This window comes from Budorcas taxicolor, chromosome X (genome assembly GCF_023091745.1).
Source record: "Budorcas taxicolor isolate Tak-1 chromosome X, Takin1.1, whole genome shotgun sequence".
Taxonomy (NCBI): domain Eukaryota; kingdom Metazoa; phylum Chordata; class Mammalia; order Artiodactyla; family Bovidae; genus Budorcas; species Budorcas taxicolor.
Window position 1 is genome coordinate 111467531 of NC_068935.1, and position 18723 is coordinate 111486253.

Below are 18723 nucleotides of genomic sequence, written 5' to 3' on the forward strand. Positions count from 1 at the left end.
AAGAAATGAAAAAAGTAAAATGGCTGTCTGAGGAGGCCTTATATATAGCTGTGAAAAGAAGAGAAGCAGAAAGCAAAGGAGAAAAGGAAAGATATAACACCTGAATATAGAGTTCCAAAGAATAGCGAGAAGACATAAGAAAGCCTTCCTCAGCGATCAATGCAAAGAAATAGAGGAAAACAACAGAATGGGAAAGACTAGAGATCTCTTCAAGAAAATTAGAGATACCAAGGGAACATTTCATGCAAAGATGGGCTCAATATAGGACAGAAATGGTATGGACCTAACAGAAGCAGAAGATATTAAGAAGAGGTGGTAAGACTACACAAAAGAACTGTACAAAAAAGATCTTCATGACCCAGATAATCATGATGGTGTGATCATTCACCTAGAGCCAGACATCCTGGAATGGCAAGCCAATTGGGCCTTAGAAAGCATCACTACAAACAAAGCTAGTGGAGGTGATGGAATTCCAGTGGAGCTATTTCAAATCCTGAAAGATGATGTTGTGAAAGTGCTGCACTCAGTATGCCAACAAATTTGGAAAACTCAGCAGTGGCCACAGGACTGGAAAAGGGCAGTTTTCATTCCAATCCCAAAGAAAGGCAATGCCAAAGAATGCTCAAACGACCGCACAATTGCACTCATCTCACAGTTAGTAAAATAACGCTCAAAATTCTCCAAACCAGGCTTCAGCACTATGTGAACCATGAACTTCCAGATGTTCAAGCTGGTTTTAAAAAAGGCAGAGGAATAAGAGATCAAATTGCCAACATCCGTTGGATCATCAAAAAAGCAGGAGAGTTCCAGAAAAACATCTATTTCTGCCTTATTGACTATGCCAAAGCCTTTGACTGTGAGGATCACAATAAACTGTGGAAAATTCTGAAAGAGATGGAAATACCACACCACCTGACCTGCCTCTTGAGAAACCTGTATGCAGGTCAGGAAGCAACAGTTAGAACTGGACATGGAACAACAGACTGGTTCCAAATAGGAAAAGGAGTACGTCAAAGCTGTATATTGTCACCCTGCTTATTTAACTTATATGCAGAGAACATCATGAGAAACGCTAGACTGGAAGAAACACAAGCTGGAATCAAGATTGTTGGGAGAAATCTCAATAACCTCAGATATGCAGATGACACTACCCTTATGGCAGAAAGTGAAGAAGAACTAAAGAGCCTCTTGATGAAAGTGAAAGAGGAGAGTGAAAAAGTTGGCTTAAAGCTCAACATTCAGAAAACGGAAGATCATGGCATCAGGTCCCATCACTTCATGGCAAATAGAGGAGGAAACAGTGTCAGACTTTGTCTTTCTGGGCTCCAAAATCACTGCAGATGGTGCTTGCAGCCATGAAATTAAAAGATGCTTACTCCTTGGAAGAAAAGTTATGACCAACCTAGACAGCATATTAAAAAGCAGAGACATTACTTTGCCAACAAAGGTCCGTCTAGTCAAGGCTATGGTTTTTCCAGTAGTCATATATGGATGTTGGACCATAAAGAAAGCTGAGTGCCGAAGAATTAATGCTTTTGAACTGAGGTGTTGGAGAATACTCTTGAGAGTCCCTTGGACTGCAAGGAGGCCCAACCAGTCCTTGCTAAAGATCAGTCATGTGTGTTCATTGGAAGGACTGATGTTGAAGCTGAAACTCCAATACTTTGGCCACTGATGCGAAGAATTGACTCATTTGAAAAGACCCTGATGCTGGGAAAGATTGAGGGCAGGAAGAGAAGGGGATGACAGAGGATGAGATGGTTGGATATCATCACTGACTCAATGGATATGAGTTTGGTAAATCTCCGGAAGTTGGTGATAGACAGGAAGGCCTGGCGTGCTGAGGTTCATGAGGTCGCAGAGTCAGACACGACTTAGCGACTGAACTGAACTGAACTGACCATCCCTGAAACTTAAGGTTCAGTAACTTGACATTAATTTCCCTTTTAAGTAGTAATTTTTACTCTACCCACATCCAGTTCTTCTGTGAAACTAAGTATATACACTCTGCACCTTCCAAACTCAGTCTTTGCTAGCATGGTTCCCACAACCTCGAATGGGATCCTGTTTTCTAATTATCTTATCTACCCCTCTAAATTGGAGCAGGAAATGGTAAGCCCCTCCAGTATTCTTGCCAGGTAAGTCCCATGGACAGAGGAGCCTGGCGGGCTATAATTCATGGGGTCACAAAGAGTCAGACCCAACTTAGTGACAGAGCATGCATGCACCCCTCTAAGAAACTTATCAGCCATATGGAACTTAAATATGCCAATTTCTTGAAATTTTTATCAGATTCTATAGTAGAAATGTATATGTGTCTTGTCCTTTATGGCATAGTTTGAGTTTTTGCTATTATATTGCACGTATTTCTACTTTGTAATTAACTCATATCTTTACATTCTGTTTCCCCGGAAATTCTTTAAAAGGGTCAATTGTTTTGTTCTCATTCTGTGGAATAAGATAGTAGATGAAGAATTTCCTTTTTGAATTGATAAGCTAAACAGTACAACTATATAGATAAGATTAAATGTTTTTTCTGATAAATGTCTATTCAAAGAATATTTTTATTTTTAAATCATAATTTAAGAGGCAGTGCAGTTGTTTAAAGGGCAGTTGAATTTGCTACTTTACCTTGGATAAGTCAACATTTTTACCCTCATATGTAAGTGTAGTTGAGGATAGTAAATACTTACCTTCATTCGATTAGGTCAAATGAATGTTTGAGAACTGTTCAGACATAAGGTCACACACGTGTCTCCTTTGGCAGTGATGATAATGATGGTTTTTCCTTCAGGACTCTTCTCTCACCCCTCTAGTATAAAAGGCTGATGGAATTATGTGTGTATTTCTTTATTTCCTTTGCTATATACACCTTGAGTGCCAAATGGATTAATGAGTTAAAAACATGTAGACAGATCCTGTTGAAGGTATAGAATTTGAACCCTCTGCTCTCTCTGAATATCTTTTTAATTTTCACCTCATCATTATCCTTTCGTGATTTCCATAATGACTATTCACTTTCCTTTTGATTTCTCACCAACCCTCTTATCCTCAGAAGATATCAAGGGGCTCGTGTTCATAAATAAATGATATATGATGGCACAGAAAAGTCATGAACAGATATTTGTGCAGACAACTTGAGCAGGGATTTACTTATACAGCTGCCTCTAATCTTATTACCAAAACCAATAGCGTTGTCTACTGCAGACGTGAGAATTTTCCCAGATACTCTGTCTACAGATCATGGCCGCGCTTCATTGCTGGCTTGTCATTATGACTGTACATTTAGAGATGAGAAAAGTTTATGCTCACCTCGATTTCCATGAGGCATTACTGTGTTCTTATGACCAACTCCCCTCCCTCGAAGGAGGCTCAAAAGTGTGTTGTGTTGACCAGCTGGCAAATCAGAGCCCTGAGATTTAAACCCAGCTTTATCTATGCTGATTCCCAGAGAGCATCAAGCAGGAAGCATTGCACTTTGCACTTCTCCAGAATCACCTTTAGGTGTTACCTTTGGCTTCTGAAAAAGTGGCACTCCTCTACCTGTCAGTATTTTCCATTGATTATAGATTTTTGCCCTTCACTCCATGTTCTCTCATTTCCTCCAGGGGTTTTTGTAATACATTAACTTCATGCATGTTTTTTTCTTTTCTTTTCTTCTTCTTTTTTTTTAAAAGCTTCATCCAGTGGCTTCTTTTGCATGGCCTTAATACATGTTCAATTCTACTGTCCTACATTTCATGTGGAGAGAAGTCTTCAAAACTGATTTAAAATGTTTTTATAAGGGCTTTTCCTTGTCCTTAATCAGACTCCAGCCCTTGAAAATTTGACTTCTACTTTCACCATCCACTGACTCTGTCCTAACTACAGTGCTCACTGACCAGCTAATATGCCCTTATTATTAATAGCACTTATTCTTATTTGATCTGTTTCAAAATTGACATTGTCCACCTCTTGCTCATTCTTAAATCTCTCACATACTTGATTTCAGTGGCAACCTCTCTCTTTCCTGGTTGTCCCTTTTCTCCTTCTCTTAGACTGTTGCTTATCTTTCTTCAGTGTTTCCCTTTTTCTCCCATCCCTTAAATTTCTCTCTTCTACATGGTAGTCTCCTGGCCCTCCCTTTCTACTTCCCTCTAATGGTTGAGTGCACTAAAATAAAGGCTGTTTGTACAGGTGCATGCAGCTGCTTTGAAAAGAAAAATACACACACATATGTAGCTCTATATGGTGATTAACAAAACACAAATTCATATGAAAGGATTACAGAGTTTATGGAAGCATTCTCTCCTTATGAGTTCTTTATAAATTAGAGTTATTAGTAGCAGTAAAACTATTATCTGTGATTCTGATCACTTTTAAAATTTAAACTTTAACTTCAGATTTAAAATACTATGATTTTTTTTCTTTTAATATATGAGGTTATTTAAGACCTCATTCCCACCTGAATTTCTAGTTATATTTCGGGATGAGCATTAACAATCTGTGCATTATTTCAGTTCTGCTAACTGTTCATGTGGTTTAGTGCCCTGTCCACACCTCATCTTCCCTCATTCAAGAGTGCTTTTGTTTTTAAAGCTTTCATCTCCTTGCATATCCAGTATACACTTTAGGACAGTTAAGTATAAGTAGCAACACTGAATGAACTAAAGCATAAACAAAAATGAGGGAGGGGAGATGGTCATAAGGACATAGGAACGCCTCATGGATATCAAGAGTGAGCATGAAGTTTTTACTCAGGAAAGGATTAGAGCCTGTGTTTCAGTCACTTGTAACAGCAAATCATCAGTTTCTCTAATGGTTTGTGAATTGAGAAGGGTCAGCTGAATGGTTTCTCTTGGAATCTCTCATGTGATTCTTTTTATTTATGGGCGGGTACCATGGTGACTTGTAAGCTCAAATGGACTGAACATCCAATATGGCTCCCTCATGTCTAGAAGATGATGCTCCCTGTGAGGTGAAAGCTCTCCTGGGACTCTACAGAAACACTTCTCCACAGCCTCTCTGTGTGGCTTAGGCTTTTCAGAGCATGTCAGATGGGTTCCAAGAAGGAACCCATGGGTTCCTAAGAGTTGAGTGTTCCAAAAGGGGAGAAGCAAAAGTTACTAGCCCAGTTAAGAGCTTTTTCCATAAATGGCAAATCATTATTTTTGCTTTGTTTTACCAATCAAGGCTGTCATAGGGCTAGCCTAGATTTAAAGAGGTGAAGAAATAAACTCTGCCTCTTCATGGGGGAATGGTAAGAGGAGCGTATGGTATTGGCACTCTTGTTGCAGCCATCTTTGACAGTTGCTGTCTATTTCAGCCTATGTTTGAAAGCCATCAGTATATTTGTTTATGTGTCTCTTTTTTTTTTCTCTCTCTCTGGTCATGGGCCTTTGCTTTTCCTAAACTAACAGTGCAAACTAGTGACTTCATAAGCCTAGTCTCATACATAAGAAACTTCCATGCACCCACAGAGCTTGACCAGACTTTCTTCTGTCAGTTCTGAGAGAGAACCTGATGAACCTAACTGGGCATAAGCATTCCTCATGCTATAATTACATGTCTTCAGTTCAGTTCAGTTCAGTCGCTCAGTCATGTCCGGGAGTGGCCAATTATGTGACAGAGACATGGTTGTTAGTGACCCACCATTCTGAAGGGGTGAGCATTTTCCACCTAAGAAGTCAAGACCATAAACCCCCTAAAGCATCTGATGCTCCTAGTGATGCACTAATATGGACCCCTGGTTCCAAATAGGAAAAGGAGTCCGTCAAGGCTGTATATTGTTGCCCTGCTTATTTAACTTATATGCAGAGAACATCATGAGAAACGCTGGAATGGAAGAAACACAAGCTGGAATCCAGATTTCTGAGAGAAATCTCAATAACCTCAGATATGCAGATGACACCACCCTTATGGCAGAAAGCGAAGAGGAACTAAAGAGCCTCTTGATGAAAGTGAAAGAGGAGAGTGAAAAAGTTGACTTAAAGCTCAACATTCAGAAAACAAAGATCATGGCATGCGGTCCCATTACTTCATGGGAAATAGATGGGGAAACAGTGTCAGACTTTATTTTTTGGGGCTCCAAAGTCACTGCAGATGGTGACTGCAGCCATGAAATGAAAAGACGCTTACTCCTTGGAAGAAAAGTTAAGACCAACCTAGATAGCATATTCAAAAGCAGAGACATTACTGTGCCGACTAAGATCTGTCTAGTCAAGGCTATGGTTTTTCCAGTGGTCATGTATGGATGTGAGAGTTGGACTGTGAAGAAGGCTGAGCACCGAAGAATTGATGCTTTTGAACTGTGGTGTTGGAGAAGACTCTTGAGAGTCCCTTGGACTGCAAGGAGATCCAACCAGTCCATTCTGAAGGAGATCAACCCTGGGATTTCTTTGAAAGGAATGATGCTAAAGCTGAAACTCCAGTACTTTGGCTACCTCATGCGAAGAATTGACTCATTGGAAAAGACTCTGATGCTGGGAGGGACTGGGGGCAGGAGGAGAAGGGGACGACAGAGGATGAGATGGCTGGATGGCATCACTGACTCGATGGACATGAGTCTGAGTGAACTCCAGGAGTTGGTGATGGACAGGGAGGCCTGGCGTGCTGCAGTTCATGGGGTCGCAAAGAGTCGGACACGACTGAGCAACTGAACTGAACTGAACCCCAAATTCTTTGGTTCCTGGAGAGTATGTGCATACTGCTATTTCTTATGGAATGTCATACTTCAACCACTGAAGATATTGCTATTTCTTATGGAATGTCATACTTCAACCACTGAAGATATTGTATATAGTAAATATATTTATATATAGATTTGCTTGAGTCTTTGCTCTACTTTAAACCAGAACTCTAATCACATAAGTAATTGGTACTTACTTTACCTTTATAATTGTTAGGATCATTATGCTAAGGATTAATACCAAGGTGTATCTGTATATTTATAACCTTGTATTCTGAAAAACTCTACCACTTAACCTATTTTCTTGGAATAATTCTTATTACTCATTTCAGGGCTGTAGTTTTCTTTGGTAACTGCTAAGCAAACTGGTGTTATTTTCCAGTAATATGTACTGCAATTGACTCCAATTGGTGTGAATTAGGTTACGCTAATATGCATTATACAAATTGTTGTGTGTGAAAACTCTATGGGTCCTGTGGTATAAGTTAATCATTTTCTTCTCTTATTTATGATAATCTGACAGTGACTTACATTTAAATTAGTATAATTTGACCAGTAGCTAATTTTTGCTGGATCTGATAGGAAGAAGTGAATGATTTTGTTGTTTTTGTCTCTGCACACTGCAGGATACGACCCACTCCTGCAACTGACTCAGAAGTTTATAGGTCAAATACAGACATTCTTTTAAATACAACTTGATCATACATGTTTTTTCTCATTTTAGAAAATCATAGAAAATTTTTTTGGTTATTTAAAGTCTAAAAATCAATCTCTGTAGGAAGCTATTAAATATGTATCAGAAAGCAAAGCAGTAGAGACATTTAGCTTCCCTTTCCTAGATGTTTGAAATTTAACTGAAATATAGCCTAGAATTTCTTAGTAAAGATCAGTATTAAGGAATATTGTCCACATGCAACTTTCTCATTATGACTTATTGCTGCAACAGTTAGCTTTTTTTTTTTTTTTTAATTAATAAAGGGTTTCATCTTGTCTTTGGTCAGATTTGAATGTAAATTCAAAGGTAAAAGAATGTGATTTTCACGTATTAGATATAAGTAGATGCTTCCTAGGTGTGTCTGCTAGTAACTGTGTTTGTGATGATCACAGAAGTGGGCGGCTCAGATCACCTTCAGTGAAGCTCACAGCCCCCAACTCCAGCCCCTTCCGAATCCAACCCAGTTTTTGAGCTGAGACCACATTCTTTCTAGAAGAGCCCCAACCAGTGACTGAGCCTGAGATGAATGTAGGACTTGGCTGTCTCTGTTCAATGTGGGGCTTTTCCAGGGCTCCTCACTGGATTAACATAAACCTTGTCAAATCTGCATCACGGTCTGAGGCTCTACCTGGGAGAGCATCCTGCCCCTTCAGTAATCTGCTCTGAAGCCTACCTCACTCCCTGGAAGATCCATCTGACACATGTGATATTGACACCTGCTTATGGAAATAATTCAGAAATTACAAGAAACTATGACAAGATGATAGATTCTTAAATTGTGAAAATGTATGTCATATGCAAAACAACCATATATCTATTTTTTTAAAGACATGGGACCGTGATAGTATTCTTCATCCTGGAACTAATATTTCAGAGATTTGTATACAAGTCCATATTTCTCTTAGCCAGGACTTTTGTGGCCAGTTAGACAATAACCACGTCTCTTCCAAGCCCTCCTTCTGTTCTTCTCTATCAAGTCCCTGACCTTTTAACTTTTTCTTTTTAAACTTTGCTTTTCTTTTGTTGTTGTTGTTAAAGTATAATTGATTTACAGTGTTGCAGGAGTACAGAAAAATGATCAGTAAAGCATGCTTTTCTTCAAAATAAATAGATACTTCCTACTAAAAATTATATCTGAAATAGCTGTTCATGAACATTGATTCAAAAGGATAATTAATTTACATTAATAATCCCAGTAGGAGATAACTAAGTCATTTCATTTTTCATAGTTTTTGGTAAGTAAAAAAAATCTGCTTATTGTCATGTTGTTAGGGGCTACACTGTAATAATGTTTTGAGAGAGTTTCTGAATTTCATTTTCTTGGAAAGTGACTTGTTCTTTGCAATAACTTTCAGAGCATGCTGACTTATAATGCTGTCCTCCCAACAGAAAATCCAATCTGATTTGACGAGTCATGAGATCAGTTTAGAAGAAATGAAGAAACATTACCAAGGAAAGGAAACTGCTCAACGGGTACTATCCCAAATTGAAGTGGCACAGGTACATATTATTCCATTAACTAAGGACCTTGTTTTAGTTGGATATTAAAATATTGTTTAGATTAGGTAACTTGCTTACTAACAAATTGAGGTTAAGGGTATTATTTGAAAGCTACAAATGATATATAAATGATACATACTATTTTGAATTATACATTTTAAGGATAAAATAGGTTTAAAAATTGTCTTTTATTTAGTATCACATTAAGAATGATTGCTGAATTCTCCCAATTGCATGTGTTCTTTGTGCTGGACCAATGGAAAAAGTGTTGCTTTAGTTTGTTTTTATTTCTATCCTTGTGTATCTTCCAGAATAAAGGAAAATACATTAACAAATGTATGGCTGGTTATTGTTCAGAAGGCAAAATAAAATCCATGTTTTCTTACACTGTCTTTACAGAAAAAAATGCAAGATGTGTCCATGAAATTTCGATTGTTCCAGAAGCCAGCCAATTTTGAGCAGCGTCTACAGGAAAGTAAGATGATTTTAGATGAAGTGAAGATGCACTTGCCTGCACTGGAAACCAAGAGTGTTGAACAGGAAGTAGTACAGTCACAGTTAAATCACTGTGTGGTATGTATTGCTGATGGCAAATATGTAGCTACCCCTTGACTTCCTTATTGGAATGAGGAGAACAGTATTTAGTATAAGAACAAAAATTTGCACAAGTGAATTGAGAGACAAGAACTATTATTGAAATAGTAGCTGCTTAATATCTCTTCTGAAAATGTCTTCTTTGAGTCTATAATTTTCCAAGGACTATGCAGAATATCATCTTTGTTTAATTATTATGGAACTTTGAAAATATTTTAAAAGGGAAATTCTGAAAAAGAATATACTGGTCTGGAAACAGCAACAGTGAAAGTATCTGCAATAGTAAAAACGATTCTAGAAATGAGTGCCACGGAAGCAAAGCAATCCACACAAGTCATCTTTAATTCTCAGGTGAAGGTCACTCAGTCATATCTGACTTGGGCTTCTCTGTCCATGGAATTCTCTAGGCAAGAATACTGGAGTGAGTGGCCTTTCCCTTCTCCAGGTATCTTCCCAACCCAGGAATCAAACCCAGGTCTCCCACATTGCAGGCAGTTTCTTTACCATCTGAGCCACCAGGGAAGCCCAGGAAAACTGGAATGGGTAGCCTATCCTTTCTCCAGGGTATCTTCCTGACCCAGGGAACGAACTGGGGTTTCCTGCATTGCAGGTGGATTCTTTACCAGCTGAGCTGCCAGGGAAGCCCTTAATTCTCAGGGCCACAGGTTCAGTGAGAGAATTTAAAGACAAACATCGAGTACAAAGCAAAAGCAAGATTCCAAGCCAGACATGCTTACTCTGAATCCTAGTATCTTTCCATTTAAAGTCAGACCTGGATATGCAATGAAATTCTGCCAGACAACAAAGACAGAATAAATAGGTATGGGAGATATAATTATCCTGTAGTGTAAATCTTCACTATAAGGATTTTGAGTGGTGTTCTTTGCTGCAGTTATTGAAAATTCACAAAGCCAGATGACTTCTCAGATAACATAGAGCTGAATTATGAAAGCATCTACTAGAGTAATACAAGTATTAATATAAATCTGTGTGTACTATGGAATGTCAAGGTAGAAATCCACATAGAAAACACTGAGTGCTATTAACATTAAAGGGAAAAAGTTTATCTATTGAGTACTTTGTACTTAAAGTATTGTTTCTGCTTCTATTCCATAACATAAATGAAAAAGAAACCCTTAGGTACATTATCATCATATCATTATGAATGGGAAAATATGCTTTGTAAACAAGAATTTTCTTTGTGAAAAATTATGGAATAATTTTTGTTTGGCAATATTACTTAGTAAGGAAAGCTGCATTTTGCTGCTGCTGCTGCTAAGTTGCTTCAGTCGTGTCCAACTCTGTGCGACCCCATAGACGGACGGCAGCCTACCAGGCTGCCCCGTCCCTGGGATTCTCCAGGCAAGAACACTAGAATGGGTTGCCATTTCCTTCTCCAGTGCATGAAAGTGGCATCATTATTATAAATATTCAGACCCCCAAAAGAAATTTTGAATATAGTTATATATATTAGAGGAATGGCAACCCACTCCAGTATTCTTGCCTGCAGAATCCCAGGGACAGAGGAGCCTGGTGGGCTGCTGTCTGTGGGGTCGCACAGAGTCAGACACGACTGATGTGACTTAGCAGCAGCAGCAGCATATATGTTAGATAAGTAACATTGGGAATACATGGGAATATATGTCATCTTATATTTTTTCAAAAAATTGAAAGCAAAATGACCTAAGTACATTATCATCATGGCTAAATATATTCACAGAGGGCAAGCTGTTCATTCTTCTAGGAACAATTCTCTAATGGTACTTCATAAATCTTTTCTGCTAGTCATTATGAACTGGAAAAAAAAAAAAAAAAAAAACGCTACGTACAGCCAGGTATTACTATGCCCTGACTCAGCTCAGTACAGAGGAAACAGATGAAAGGTTTTCCTCAATCTGTTTCTCAGGTGATCCAATCAAGTCACCTTTATTTCTCAGGTGAAAGTTGCTCAGTTGTGTCCGACTCTTTCGTGACTCCATGGACTTTAGCCCGCCAGGATCCTCTGTCCATGGAATTCTTTAGGCAAGAATACTGGAGTGGGTAGCCTTTCCCTTCTCGAGGGGATCTTCCCAACCCACGGATCAAACCCAGGTCTCCCACACTGCAGGTGGATTCTTTACCATCTGAGCTACCAGGGAAGCCTAAGAAAACTGAAGTGGGTAGCCTTCCCCTTCTCTAGGGAATCTTCCCAACTTAGGTATTGAACCCAGGTCTCCCGAATTGCAGGTGGATTCTTTATCATCTGTTTCTGCTTCTGGTTTAAATGTCAGGACCAATTCAGGTCATCCTTCCATAAGGATATATTTTCTTTACAACTTTTGTATTTTTCATTATTAAGATGCTCAGTTTCAGTTCAGTTGCTTAGTCGTGTTCAACTCTTTGTGACCCCATGAACTGCAGCACGCCAGGCCTCCCTGTCCATCACCAACTCCCGGAGTTCACTCAAACTCATGTCCATCGAGTCGGTGATGCCATCCAGCCATCTCATCCTCTGTCGTCCCCTTCTCCTCCTGCCCCCAATCCCTCCCAGCATCAGGGTCTTTTCCAATGAGTCAACTCTTTGCACGCGGTGGCCAAAGTATTGGAGTTTCAGCTTTAGCATCATTCCTTCCAAAGAACACCCAGGGCTGATCTCCTTCAGAATGGACTGGTTGGATCTCCTTGCAGTCCAAGGGACTCTCAAGAGTCTTCTCCAACACCACAATTATGGCCTTTGCTTTCAAGATTTTTGTTCTGTTAAAGTATTAAAAACACGAACACGAACACATGTAAAAACTTATTTCCCTTTATTAATGATAAATATTTTCTCTTTTGAATGAAGTGATGAAAATGGCTATCAGTACTGTGGCTCAGCTAGTAAAGAATCCACCTACAATGCGGGAAACCTGGGTTGGGAAGATCCCCTGGAGAAAGAAAGGAAAGGCTACCCACTCCAGTATTCTAGAAAATTTCGTGGAATATGTAATCCATGGGTTTGCAAAGAGTCGGACACGACTGAGCAACTTTCATTTTCATAAAAGTAAATCATTAACATTTAAAGTTTTTTTTTTTAACATTTAGAATAGTCATTTGGAAATATCTCGGATTCCAGAATTCAAGAATTGAATCCCAGTGTGACAGTTAATGATTTAAATGTTTACAAATACCCAGATATATTTATATTTCCTAAAAGAAGTAAATTAATTTTAAAAAATGAAAAGATCAGAAAGAACTCACAAGTATTAATAAAAGAATAATAACAACTTCAAGTGATCACCAAAGGGAGAATTAAGGTGAAAATAGTTTATGTTTGTAGCCTTAATGGATAGGATAATTGCTCAGCATTCACAAAATGCTTTGTTTTAATTGATTTTAAACTGAAAAGGGAAAAAAGCAAACTCAATTTCTATTCTAACTCCCAAATAACAGTACTTATAATACCTACTAGCAACTTTATTTCTTAGGGCCAATAAGTATTTGTTGTTCAGACTCACCATTGAACAACTTAATGTGACTATATATAATGTAAACTATTACATATGCCTGTATACATATACGTGTGTACACATACGCATGTGTACATACACACATACATTCAAACATAGATATCTTTCCAAGTAAAGTAACTACAAGAGAAAGCTATGACACTTGTTTAATGAGAATTTGTACCAGCAGTATACTGTTGTGAACCAATATATGTGTTCTTTATAGTTGTGATGTACTTATGAGTTTTACATAATACTTTTTATTAGTCTACATTTAATTGATCAGCTCCATTAAGAAAATAAATTTATATCATTTAATTAACATTTAAGATTATATTCTCTCCTTTTATATGATTTATTATGTGTTAGAATTACAATCTGGCAATTCAGACATTTTAACCTGACTATAACGTAGCACCGTGAGCACAGTATCTAGCTTGGCCACCACTGATTCTCTAGTGACTCAAATACGGTCTAGTATAAATAGGCATTCAGTAAACACCAAGGGAATGAGTGAGTGAATTTTTCCCAAGTCACAGCTAGAATTACATAATTACACAATTTAAAATAGAAGTCATATAGCTTTTAAAAATGATCATTGCAAACATGGGATGAAGAATTAAATACATGCATGATGTACCCTTACTTTGGTAAGAATAACTGCACAATATGCATGCCTGTGTATGTACATGTAATTACAACTAGAAGAATTAAATCAATAGAAATTTCAAAAGCTAGATATTGACCACAGCTGCAAAATGCTACTCTGTTAAAACTGAAACCATAAAATAGCAATTCAGGTGATCTCTGCTCACATTTTTTTATTAATGATAGTATAAGTCAGACACTATTGCTTATTATTCTGTTTTGTTTTATGTTTAACTTAGAACTTGTATAAAAGTCTGAGTGAAGTGAAGTCTGAAGTGGAAATGGTGATTAAAACTGGACGTCAAATTGTACAGAAGAAGCAGACGGAAAACCCTAAAGAGCTTGATGAAAGAGTAACGGCTTTGAAGTTGCATTATAATGAGCTGGGAGCAAAGGTGTGTGCTGAAATCATGAACACTGGCTACTTTCCACTTTCCTTATATATTGTAAAGCAAGAGTCAGTAATTATGTGCGATTGATATGTTAGAAAGTCTAAATCATTTACTTCCTACAGATAAATACATATATACATGGATACAGATATATATATATACACACACAGACATATATACATACATAGAGATATATTCCCATGTGTGATTCTTATTAAGAAACAATAATTAGTGAGTCTCTACATTCCAGACAATATTAAAAAATACATGAAACTCAGAGACATTTTTATTGGTCCATCAGATAGTTCTGAAAGAGTTCCATTGTTCTAAACTTGTCCCTTCTTTTCATTGCATATATTTACTTGAGATGACTGAAAGGCTGGTAATTTTATAAACTAAGATGCCTACTTATATTTAGGTACAATGGAATTGATACATTCTACATAGAAGCAGCTTTACTGAGACCAGTAGGGAGAAAAGAGTCTATTAATATTTTTACAGCTCAGGTTCCCAATTTTATTTAATATAACAACATCAATGAGAAAATTGTCACTTCATCTTAGACATAAATGTAAATGCTTGCCCACATTTGAGAACTAGCCATGCAGAGGCAGAATTGTAATATTGTACCCTGAAAGGAGATTGAAGGTTATGACCTAAAGCTACGAATTGCAAATTACTTATCACTGAGAGAAAGTGAATTTTAGATTCAAATGAAAATCTGAAAATAACGATTCTTATTAGTTGACAATCTGAAACCATAAACACTGGTCACGTCCCACTTTCCTTATATATTGTAAACCAAGAGTCAGTAATTATGTACAATTGATATCTTTAAAAGTCTCAATTATTTATTTTAAAAACCTTCTAATTTATATTTCACATATTTTGAAAGAGCCTGCTTTTTCAAGTATAAATTATTGCCTGGGCCTTTTCTTTGCCTTGAATAATTTGCACAAGGTCTTTGCAAGAGTAAATTTAACATGCTGCTGCTGGTAAGTTGCTTCAGTCGTGTCCAACTCTGTGTGACCCCATAGACGGCAGCCTACCTGGTTCCCCTGTCCCTGGGATTCTCTAGGCAAGAACACTGGAGTGGGTTGCCATTTCCTTCTCCAATGCATGAAAGTGAAAAGTGAAAGTGAAGCCGCTCAGTCGTGTCCGACTCTTAGCGACCCCATGGACTGCAGCCTACCAGGCTCCTCCATCCATGGGATTTTCCAGGCAAGAGTACTGAAGTGGGGTGCCATTGTCTTCTCCGAAATTTAACATAAATAATGTAGAATAAATAACTTAGAATTTAGAACAGTAAAAATGACATAAGAAGACTTAGTGCCCTGAGTTGATTATTATTAAGGAGTGAATGGTTCTTCTGAGGATAGAAAGACCTATTTATTCCTGAAAATACATATTTGAAAGTGTATGTTTATCTACCCATTTGGCACTAAGTAATATCATTAAAGCAAGATGAACGATTACTAAGAAATCATACTTAGTTTTAAAAACATGACAGAACACTGCAAAAAATGTAGGGCAGGCATTTATTTTTGAAATAAAGATTTAGAAACATTAGTGTAGAGGGAATATGTATGCATATCATATTACAGAAAATGGCAAAGTCACATATTCCCTTTCTGAGGAAAAAAAATTGTCCATATTTAAATCTTCCAAGCACCTTCAGCAGTGATGGTTTTGTTTTATGAAAACAAAGGAAATGGGATATCTTAATATATTATCCTTTTATATAAATATACAAGCCATTCTATTTTAATCATCTTCAGATTTTATATCATTTTTACTTGCCTCAGTTCAGTCTATATATATTAATTTTTGTATTAATCAGCTTAGGCTACCATGACAAAATACCACAGAGTAGGTGGCTTAAACAAGAATATTTTGTTTCTCACAGTTCTGGAGGCTAAGAAGTTCAAGATCAAGGTATCAGTCTAGTAAGGACCCTCATCCTGGCTTGCAGAAAGCCACTTTCTTACTGTGTTCTTACACAATGGAGAGGGAGGGAGAGTAGGAGGGATAGGGGGAAGAAAGAAGAGGATGAGAGGGATGAAAAGAGTGGGAGGGATAACATTTCCTTCCTCTGCTAGTAGGGCCATAATCCAATCCGATTAGGGTCACACCCTTATGACTTCATTTAACCTTAATTACTTTCTAAACACCCTGTATTCAGATACAGGTCACATGCGGGCTTAGGTTTCAACGTACCGATTTGCAGGAATTTCAGTTCCATCCATGACCCTTTTCTTAAATCAGTTTTATTAGTTTGATTAATATTACCAACTTAGCATAATTGTTCATTGACTAAAACTCAAAGAGTTTCTTATCTAAATCTATTTCATTTCATCAAGAGCTATTACACTTAGCAACATAGATATAATAATACTTACAGTTCCTTATATGGCCCCTGTATACTTTAAATTATATGACAATATACATAAATAGCAATACTCATTGCAACCTCAAATGCTCATACTCAAAGTCTCAATATTATGTCAGCCTCAGGTACATGTTTAAGTGTTCATGAAACAGTGATGGCTGAAAGTTTCTACTGCAGGTGGCACTATTTTAAATGTATCATTTCTCCACCAAAACACCAAAAAGTGTAAAACTCAATTTTCCTTAAGATGGCAGTATCTCCTGTTTTTATTAAAAAATATTTAGCTGGATATTACCAAAATAAATAAAAATCAATAAGGCATGAGTTCTGGGAAGATAGAATTTCTTTGAAATACTGAATCTAGAATTCTTTTCTATCAATAATGCATATAAAAAATAACTATGCATAGAAACACACCATGAAGGTGTATATTTTTTCCTGCTACACACAAATAAAATCCTTACACTCAAAATGGCAAATGCTTGTGCTTCTCTGAAGGGAAGAATAGAAGGAAAAATCTGTAAAACAAACATTGAATTTGCAGCTTCAACAAATGTGTGCACACCTCTGTTAAAGAAGCAAATTTTGTTGAGTATTGTAATTTGTCTCAAAATTTCAGGATATTTATTTTCATTGCAGTGTTTAATTAAAAAATCTTCACTGTGATATTTCTTCATGCTTATTGTAATATATATATATAAGTGTATATATGTATATGTATGGGAGTGGGCTGGTTCCCTGGTGGCTCAGTGGTAGAGAATCCGTGGGTTCGACCTCGATCTCTGAGTCAGAAAGATCTCCTGGAGAAGGAAATGGCAACCCACTCCAGTATTCTTGCCTGGGAAATCCCATGGAGAGAGGAGCCTGGTGGGCTACAGTCCATGGGGTCACAAAAGAGTCAGACACGACTGAGCGACTAAACAACAGCAACAAAATATATATGTGTGTATATCTTCTCAGAGCTAATATACAATTGATTTTTATTTACTCTATTTTTGTTTACACACCCACATATATATCAAGAGATAATAGATTCTGGGCTTTATATTAAAGCCAACCAATGCATTCCTAAGATGTAGGAACATCAAAAGAGTGGTGGAGAAACACAAATTTGTTCATTCTCTGTGTAAGAACATGGAAGAATTTGACTTTGAGAGTCTTAGTTTTAAACACTGAGAACTGAAACACAGGATTAAGTCATGATTTTCTCTATTAATGAGGATAAAATTGTGTTATGGTGCTAACTTTTTACTCTTTTTAAATGATAAATTAATGTTTAAGGAGAAAGTGACCTATTGTGTTGTTTTTGTGCAAAAGTGACACACTTCAAAGATGCAATGACAATAATATCGACTCTTCTAAATATTTTACAAATACCTTTGCCTCTGAGAGAAATAGCATTTTTTGCCCATTTTGATTACTTAACAGCAAGGACAAGCCTCATTTGTATATCAGTTCAGTTCAGTCGCTCAGTTGTGTCCAACTCTTTGCAACCCTATGAATTGCAGCACGCCAGGCCTCCTTGTCCATCACCAACTCCCGGAGTGCACTCAAACTCATGTCCATCGAGTTGGTGATGCCATCCAGCCATCTCATCCTCTGTCGTCCCCTTCTCCTCCTGCCCCCAATCCCTCCCAGCATCAGAGTCTTTTTCAGTGTGTCAACTCTTCGCACGAGGTGGCCAAAGTACTGGAGTTTCAGCTTTATCATCAGTCCTTCCAAAGAACACCCATATAGAGGATTGTAAATGTTGCCCATGTCTTTGACAGATGATTGAAGGTTTTCTAAAAGAAACATGCCATGTCTTCAGTTTGACTTATATCATTTTATTTATTTAAAAACTGTGGCCATAAATTAATTTTATTTATATTAGAGAAAATAGTAGTAGCTTTTCTTTCTCCCTGATACAGGATGCTATCTTTTGGATAAAGGATCTCATCTTTCATAGACTGTGTTTATTCACTATTAATATTCAGAATATGTAATGTTTCTAAAATATGATTTTTTTCAAGTAAGAAGGTTATTTTAAAATGACAAAAATGTGAAAGTTCCAATTAAGTAGCTATAATTAAACTTGAATTGAAAAAGTAAACCAAATTACATTTTATGGTCATTCTTTTCAGGTAACAGAAAGAAAGCAACAGTTGGAGAAATGCTTGAAATTGTCCCGTAAAATGCGAAAGGAAATGAATGCCTTGACAGAATGGCTGGCAGCTACAGATATGGAACTGACAAAGAGATCAGCAGTTGAGGGAATGCCTAGTAATTTGGATTCTGAAGTTGCCTGGGGAAAGGTAAAACCTATATCACTGAAGGTTATTTTTAGCATATATGAGGACATAGTGTAATTTGAT

General features: G+C 37.3%; 1 protein-coding gene across 1 annotated transcript in view; it reads left to right on the top strand.

Moving 5' to 3' along the window:
* DMD (dystrophin) overlaps positions 1–18723 on the top strand; it is a 2235978-nt gene that overhangs the window by 870689 nt on the left and 1346566 nt on the right. Inside the window, exons 31-34 of the mRNA XM_052663429.1 lie at positions 8772–8882; positions 9282–9455; positions 13828–13983; positions 18493–18663. Of these exons, the coding sequence (XP_052519389.1) occupies positions 8772–8882; positions 9282–9455; positions 13828–13983; positions 18493–18663 (612 nt within the window). The remainder of the gene's footprint in view (positions 1–8771; positions 8883–9281; positions 9456–13827; positions 13984–18492; positions 18664–18723) is intronic.